This window comes from Peromyscus leucopus, chromosome 1 (assembly GCF_004664715.2).
Source record: "Peromyscus leucopus breed LL Stock chromosome 1, UCI_PerLeu_2.1, whole genome shotgun sequence".
NCBI lineage: Eukaryota > Metazoa > Chordata > Mammalia > Rodentia > Cricetidae > Peromyscus > Peromyscus leucopus.
The window spans coordinates 182,258,181-182,266,713 of record NC_051063.1 but is presented as its reverse complement, the minus strand read 5'-3'; the positions used below and the strand labels follow the sequence as shown (position 1 = coordinate 182,266,713).

The 8,533-nt window shown below is 40.2% G+C and overlaps 1 protein-coding gene across 1 annotated transcript; it reads left to right on the top strand.

Annotated features, from left to right (window-relative positions):
• Positions 1–209: 209 nt before the first annotated feature.
• On the top strand, positions 210–1,148 carry LOC114684489 (vomeronasal type-1 receptor 4-like). The gene has a single exon (XM_028859084.1). It carries the CDS (start codon positions 210–212, stop codon positions 1,146–1,148), a length of 939 nt encoding a protein of 312 aa, XP_028714917.1.
• The last annotated feature ends 7,385 nt before the right edge of the window (positions 1,149–8,533 follow it).

Below are 8,533 nucleotides of genomic sequence, written 5' to 3'. Positions count from 1 at the left end.
GTGACTCTGCCTAACATGTGTTGGAGTGAAAAGTATGTGTCTCCAGTCCCAACACATACATTGCTTTTGAATCAAACAGTTAGATAGGTATTATTGGGCTAGCAATATTTTATGCAGTACATTGTTTAATAAGCTAAAAAGAAGACAGTCCAACTTGCATAACAAGTGCTTTCTGGATCTGTTGTGCAGGTACCCAGGACCATAACAGAATGAACTCTAGAGACCTGGCTGTCGGTGTCTTCTTCATGTCTCAGACTGCACTGGGAATGCTGGGGAACTCAGCCTTGCTTTGTTGTTTTATCATTGCTGACTTCTCTGGAATCAGGGCAAAGCCCACAGACCTGATTGTCAAACACCTGACCTGGGCCAACTTCATCGTTCTCTGCAAAGGAATCCCAGAGTCCATTGCTGCTTTTAGTCAGACTTACTATGTAGATTATGTTTCATGTAAACTTGTCTTATATTTTCATCGAGTTGGCAGAGGAGTATCCCTTGTCTCTACATCCCTTCTAAGTGTCTTTCAGGCCATCACCATCAGTCCCAGTAATTCCATGTGGGCATCCCTCAAAGTCAGAGCCATGGGTATAGTTGGGCCTTCCTTGAGCTTGTGCTGGACCCTCCAGATGGCTATGTATGCCTATGTTTTGGTGTACACAACTGACATAAAGGGTGAAAGAAATATTACCAGGATAAGATTTTTTGAATACTGTGCTGTTGTGAATCCTGGGAGACCAATCAACATACTTACTCTAATCCTATTGACATCCAATGATGTCATGTTCTTGGGACTGATGATGTGGGCCAGTGGCTACATGGTGTTCATCTTGCTCAAACACAAGCAGAGGGTCAAACACATCCACAGATCCCAGTCTCTTAGGTCATCCCCTGAGACCAGAGCCACCCAAAGCATCCTCACCCTGGTGAGCAGCTTTGTGCTCTTCTATGTAATATCTATTGTCTTGACATCTTATATGTTTGCCCTAGAGGCAACTAGTAGGTGGGTGTCTAACGCAGGTGTAGCCATGGCTGCATGCTTTCCAGCATTCTGTCCCTTTCTGCTCCTCAGACACTATACCTCCATTTCTAGGATCTGCTGTCCCAGTTCTTACCAGACAACATTCTATGCATGTTTTGTTAGGGAACTCTAAAAGCTGTGCTGTCTGCACCCCCTTTCTATGTCCCAGGGCTTAAGAAGACTGCTCATTCAGAGGACTTGGGTTCAATTCCGAGGACCCACATGGGAACTGTGAGATCCACAGTTCCGAGGGAACTATTCAGCTAGATGTCTTGGCCAGCAAGAGTCAGTTAACTCTTTTGACCCTGCTTTTTCAGTGCTGACATGATAGGCATTGTGATCCTGGCTGTTTAAATTGTTTAAAGTTTTATTTCATGAGTTCTCACACACACATATACTTTGATTTCATCCACCCATGGTTCTAATTTTTAAACCCCACCAGATTTCTTCTTCACCCTACTTATATGTCTTTATTTTTAATGCCCCATATGATTTAATTAAAGCTTCTTTCATGAGCATTGGTGGATGATCATTTAGTTGTATGAGTGTAGTTTACTGGTGCCTTCATCATTGAGGGATTTGACTCTCTCCCTCCAGCAAGCAGGAAGTGTCTTCAGCTTCCCTGAAATGGCTGGGATCTTGTGAGTCACACCTCCACCCTGATGGGATGCTGATAAGGATGGTCTTGTGCAGGTAACCACAGCTGCTCTATGTATGTGAGTGCATGACATTTCCAGGAGAAAGCAGTTCACTGCAGGGCATCCTTCTTCATCATAATTTAAAAACCTATGATTGTTTCATACATTCATGTAGGATATCTTAGTTATTCCACCTCTCCATTGTACTCTTTCATATCACTCCCTTTGGAGTGAAACTGTTCTTCTCAATGTATCTCCCTCCTACTTTTGTGTCCTACTTAGTGTGTGGTTCACAGTGTTTAATTAGAGTTTGCCAGAACACTGATTAGAGGTCATTTACTTGGAGCAGGGCAAATTATTAGTTTCTACATCACTGAAGAAAGCACATGTTCCAGCACCTCCTAGACCTAAAGTGAATCATCTCTCAGAGATGTCTAGATCCTTGTAGGAAACCCTCTCATCTATGATGCAATGAGGCACCCAGGCACAGAAAAACAGATGGTCTATGTTCTCTCTTATATATGGACACTTGCTTTAACTCTCTAGGTTTGTGTGAATAAATGGTGTATTTATAGAATTCAGGGAACTAGAAACAAATTATAAAGTTGCGAAATGACTTTAAGGAACAGGGATAATAAAACATAGGTGATGCAAAAATTGTAGGGGAAATTTTGGGGTGTAAAAGTTTATGCAATGATGGAGGTTGCAGTTTGTACAAAAATAAGTATTAGGAGGCAGTTTGGTCCCATGTCAAGTTAGCAAAACAATTGCTCTAAGTTTCTTAACTTAAGGCTAAGGTCTTAAGAAGTCCTATTTTCATGATGGGGAAACCTACAGAGAAAACCAAACCAACCTAGTTGGAACTCATGAAATTCAGATCAACAACTGTGGAGCCTCCACAGGACTGGACTAGGCCCTCTGCATAAACAAGACAGTTGTGTAACTTGATCTGCTTAAAGGGAACCCTGGCAGTAGAATCTGCATCTAACCCTGGAGCATGAGCTGACTTTTTAGTGCTCACTACCTATGGTGTGATTTAGTGCTCACTACCTATGGTGTGATACCTCGCACAGCCTTGAGGCAGTGGGAGGGGCTTGGACCTGCCTCTACTGAATGTACCAGTCTCTGGTGACTTACCATCCGAGATCTTACCTTCTTGTAGTAGGGAATGGGATGTGTGTGATTGGTGGGAGGCTGGAGGATTGGGAGGAAGGAAGAGAGGCATCTGTGTTTGGTATGTGAAATGAATAATAATAATTCTTAACAAATAAACAGACCCCCATGTTACAAATTTTCTCTCTTTAAAGATGTATTTATTTGTTATGCATACAGTGTTCTGCATGAGTGTATGCCCGCATGCCAAAAGAGGGCACCAAATCTCATTACACATTGTTGTAAGCTACCATGTACTTGCTAGGATTTGAACTCAGGATCTCTGGAAGAACAGTGAGTGCTCTTAAATATTGAGCTGTCTCTGCAGGTCCTAAATTATGATTTTACTTCATTTATTTTTATTAAGAAATTTTCTACTCACTCTACATACCACCCATAGATTTCATCTCCTCTCATGTCCCACCCCCCAGCCCTTTCTCCCAAGCCACTCTACATCCTCACATCCCCCAAATCAAGGTCTCCCATGAGGAGTCAGCAGAGCCCGCACAGAGCCTAGGCAGGTCCAAGCCCCTTTCCACTGCACCAAGGAATCCCAAAGTATCACACTATAGACACTGGGCTCCTAAAAGCCTGCCCATGCACCATGGATGGCTCACGATCCCCCTCTCTGGATGCCCCCCTAACAGTTCAAGCCAAACTACCATCTTCCGTATCCAGAAGGCCTAGTCCAGTCCCTTTGGTGATACACAGTTCATGGGCTTACACCTGTGTGGTCAGTCATCTCTGCAAGTCTTCCCATCATGATCTCAATGTCCTCCACCTGCAGAATCCCTCCTCTCTCTCTCATCGATTGGATTGCCAGAGCTCAGCCTGGTGCCTGGCGGTGGATTTCTGCATCTGCTTCCGTCAGTCACTGGATGAAGGCTCTATGATGATGGTTAGGGTATTCACTAGACTGGTCACCAGAGTAGACCAGTCCAGGCACCCTCTAGACCACTGCCAGCATTTCCAGGTGGGGTCATCCTTGTGGATTCCTGAGAGCCTCCCCAGCAGCCTGCCTCTTCCTATACCCATGATGTCCTCATCTCTCATGGATTCTCCCGCCCTGCCCTCCCACTCTGTCCCTGTTCCAGCTCGACCCTCCCATTTTCATATGTTCTCATCCCCTCTCCTCACCAATTTTGTGGAGTGCAGGTTTTTGAAGTATGACCTACTATTTCTCTGGATTTCCTCATTGTCTGTTGTTATGTCTCCCTTCTTATTTCTGATTTTGTTAATTTTGATGCTCTCTCTTTGTTTTTTGGTTAATTTGGATAAGAGCTTATCTGTCTTGTTGATTTTCTCAAAGAACCAACTCTTTGTTTCATTGATTCTTTGTATTGTTCCCTTTGTTTCTATTTTATTGATTTCAGCCCTCAATTTGATTATTTCCTGGCATGTGATTCTCCTGGGTGGGTTTGCTTCTTCTTGTTCTAGAGCTTTCAGTTGTGCAATTAAGTCACTAATGTGAGATTTCTCCAATTTCTTTATGTGGGCATTTAGAGCTACCAATTTTCCTCTTAGCACTGCTTTCATGGTGTCCTCTAAGTTTGGGTATGCTGTAATTCGTTTTCATTGAATTCTTGGAAATCTTTAATTTCTTTCTATATTTCCTCCTCTCCCCTCCTCTAGCATCCCTTCCCTTCCCTTCCCCTCCCTCCCCTCCCCTCTTTTTCCCTCCCCTCCTTTCCCCCCTTCACTTCGCTTCTCTTTCCTTTTTTTCTTTCCTTCCTTCTTTCTTTCTCTCTCAACTAAGTCTATGAAATTTGAGGGAATTGTGGTATGAGAAAAGAAAGGAATTGGAAAGGAGATAATGGCAGCTACACTTGACATAAACGTATATGCAGGAATCAAATACTCAAACATTTAAGTAGAAACTATGTAGAGCATAAAAACTAAGTTGATCTGTCTTGGAAGAAATTACTAAATCCTGAAATCCAATAGGACATAGATACTTTTCTACCTTTCTCACAAACCTGACCTCAAACTTTCTAGCACTTTCCATAGTACCCTGGTCAACCTTCTGGGATCCTGAAAACTCAATGGCTCTTCAGAACACCTCATCCATTTGGAGATATTCACTAGAAACTCTTAAACATCCTTGTTAATTAGCAACTGAAAAAAGTTTGAGAAATGATTTTGTCTCCCAAGGCCAGCACTGTTATTGCCACTGCAAGTGAAATGAAAATTACAGTTCTGGAGGGAGATCAGGTCACAGAGACAAAATCTCTACCTCAGATGACTCACACGGTGCTCCTTATTAATGAGCCTGTATCTGCCCATTGAGCACATGATCATTTAGAGGTAAGCAGGCAGGTGAGTACTTTGTATTTCAGTCTGAGCAGCAGAGCCACCAAAGAAGAGAGGGACTTCCTACTAGCTGATGTCTAGTGCTGGGAATCTTGTCTAGAAACAGATCTGTGGGACACAGAGAGAACTCACAAGAATGGTTGCATAGCTAAGAGGTGAGTGAGAAAGTCAGAAGTGTACAGAACGATGTGCCAGTCGCTGTTGGTTCTTACTGAAATATAAGTCTATGACAGAGGGTGACTGTGGGTAACACCAGGATAATGTTGTCAGCCTATGAAGGTGTTGAAAGATTGTGGTAAAGAGTCAATGTGATAATTCATCTTACCTTACCTGATGTGTAGACATTTTTTGCAGTATTGTTTTTATAGCTGAAGTATGATTATAGTTTGCAGTAGGATTACTATTGTTACTATGGTTTCATAACCATAGTAAATATTTTTATGGATATAGAGGATGCACACAACACTGGAAGATACAGATGTAAATCTTTTTCTAGAGTATAAGATATTCTTATGTAACATTGCATGTATGAGTTAGACAGGCAGCACCTCAGTCTGTATTGAATAACCAGAGGTAAAATGACTTGCTTGACACCTCCCTGTTTTACTTGGGATTGAGTTATCTCTCCTGATTCAAAAATAATCTAAAGATGAGTACAAGCTGATCACATGCCTTTCCTTACTGATCATCATCGTTGCTAATAGAGCACAGGGCTTTATGGATGGCTGGGCAGGGCTTTACTCATCAGCTGTATTTGTATTCACACTTAGTTTTGTTCTTAGTTTGGACAAAGTTAACATTTTGTACATTATTCAGTTTCATTTTTCCATATCTCATATGCATTCCCTATTTTGAGTGTATCATGTATTTTAAAGAAGTAGTATTTATGCAGAATTTGAAATGCAATGTTATATTAACTTAGTTTTCTTCTTAACCTATTTCAGAACACATTAGTTTTTTATGATGCCTATTTTACAAAGTAATGACATTAGTATTTAATCCATAGTTACCCCTTTAGCCTTTACTCCTGCAATGAAAAGAAAGCATGTTTCCAGTGGCATCATAAACATCAGGTTCCCCTTGTGCTGTGAAATCAAACTGGGAAATGACAGTTTTTTTGTCATGACACACTGTATTTGGAGGACACTGCATTTTATTCAAATCTCAAAAGTCTTATTTGCACTTGACATTTGCCTATGAAAAAAATCTTTGTTTAAAAATGAAAATTTACTTTAAAAAAGGTTTCTTTATTTATCTATTTTTGTTTTGTGTGTCTTAATATTTTTCCTGCATGCATATATGTGCACTATGAGATGCAGTGCCTCCAGAGGAGAGAATCCATTGTCAGATCCTGTTTGAACTAAATTTATAAACAGTTATGAGCCAGAATGTGGTTGCTTTCAACTAACCCATCTGTTCTCATACAGCTGCAAGTGTTTCTTACCACAGTGCCTTCTCTTTATTCCCTTAAAATGAAAAGTTTTTTCAACCAAAACATACAATAAATATCAACAAAGTAAACAGGATAGCAAGTGGGAACACAAAATTCTTTTAAAATTGGAGTGTGTTGCAAATATATCTCATTGCTTTATACTCATGGACTTAGGTACCAGGGTTTGCATTATGTTAGCCAGGTGGAAGAACTATGACTCATGCAGCTTTTGGATTGAAAGAGTCACTTATCATATCTGTTTCTAAGGACAGGTATTGACAGTGGAAATAATTCTACTGTCCACAACACACAGTTATAAATGTCAAAAAATCTGTCAAACTGGCAGGAGAGCTGGGACTCATGTATGGTTCCTCCTTTTGGGCTTTTATACACTTAGCTATTAAAAGTTCAATCTTCCATTTCTTACAACTTTAGAGATTCAAGAGGAGAGATTACAGACAAAAAAAACCAGTAGAAAATACCAGTGAAATCTATGTTGTAATCCAAAGAAAGCAAAAGATCTAAGTTTGGGTATAGAGATAGGTTCTTTATCACTACAGGGTATTAGGGATATTAAGAAATACACCATCTGAACTGCCTATATTGGGTGTCTTCAGAACAAGGAAGTAAGTAGTCTCTCTTAACCTGGCTCATGAAATCACTGAAAATGGATCTGATGGGATCAGTGTGAGTTTTTCAGAAGCATAGAAATTGAGGAGTGCAATTTACCACTTCCTTTCAAGCAAAAGATGTACATGAGTAAATATAAGATAAACATGTCTAAAATTGACAGAATCTAATGTGTTATTGGTACATGTTATTATTTCTGGCTGATATTTCAGTAACTATAATGGACTAAAACATCATAGAAGATTTTCAGGCATGATTGAGGGAATTGTCCACATGAAACAGAGCTTTTGTTGTCCAATTCACTGAGGGGAAAAGGACTGTGTTCACTGTTGAGTTAAGAAAGGAATCAAAGCAGTGAGATCTCAGTACTGGTTGTGGTCTTTAGGTCTGTGTTGATTCCCAGATTGAGACATGATCAGGAAAGAAAGGCTACAGGGTTGAAATGATATAGAGTTTTATGCATACAATAAAAAATAAATCATTAGAAATTATATTTTCCAATATACAATTAACTCTTATTAAAATAAAACAAGGTGAGCATATTGAAGTAAGAATGGTGTTTCAGTGGATGTGACCAGAATGAACACAGGGTACCTTCTTGTGCAGAATGCTATGGCTATGAAGACAAACACCCATTTCCTGAATTGGGCATAGTGATTGCACAGGTCTGAGCAAAGGAGTGGTCTCAAAATATGGTGGGTGTTGGTCACTTTTTTATACTTTAACATTGACTTTTGCCACACTACACTGAATGGAGATGGATACTCAAATCTCAAGAATATTGTCCCAATATGTCCTAGTCATTGTCATTTAAGGAGTCTCAAAGGCCACATTGACTCTAAGGATGAAGCATCTTGATAAAATGTGTGTTTTTTCCATCCCCACAGATGTGGCAGGAGGGTCCACTGGAAACATCTTCCTGGGAAAGTTCATGGTCTCTCAGTAAGTACAACACCAGGGAGGCAGAGCTTTAAAAATCTTCCAGAGATGTTGACCTTGCACATGAATCCTGTTGGACAGTGGGTATCCTAAATGATGTCATATTTCCTACATATATGGTCAACAGTTGCATCAGTGAAATCACAAATAATGAAAATTTTTGTGATATTGTTCTGACAACATTTCAGTGAATTCACACCCAGTCACATCACAGTTCACAAGTATAGGATGATGTATTTTGGGAACATGGTCTCAAACTGTGATTTCATCAGGTTTGTGTACAGACAACAGCTGCCATTTAATCAAAAACCTAAAACCAAACTCAATTTCTTCCTTCCTTCTCTCTCTTCTTTCCACTCTTTCTCTTTCATTATTTTATCCTCTCCTTACTTCCAGACTTCCTTTCTTCTTATTGTA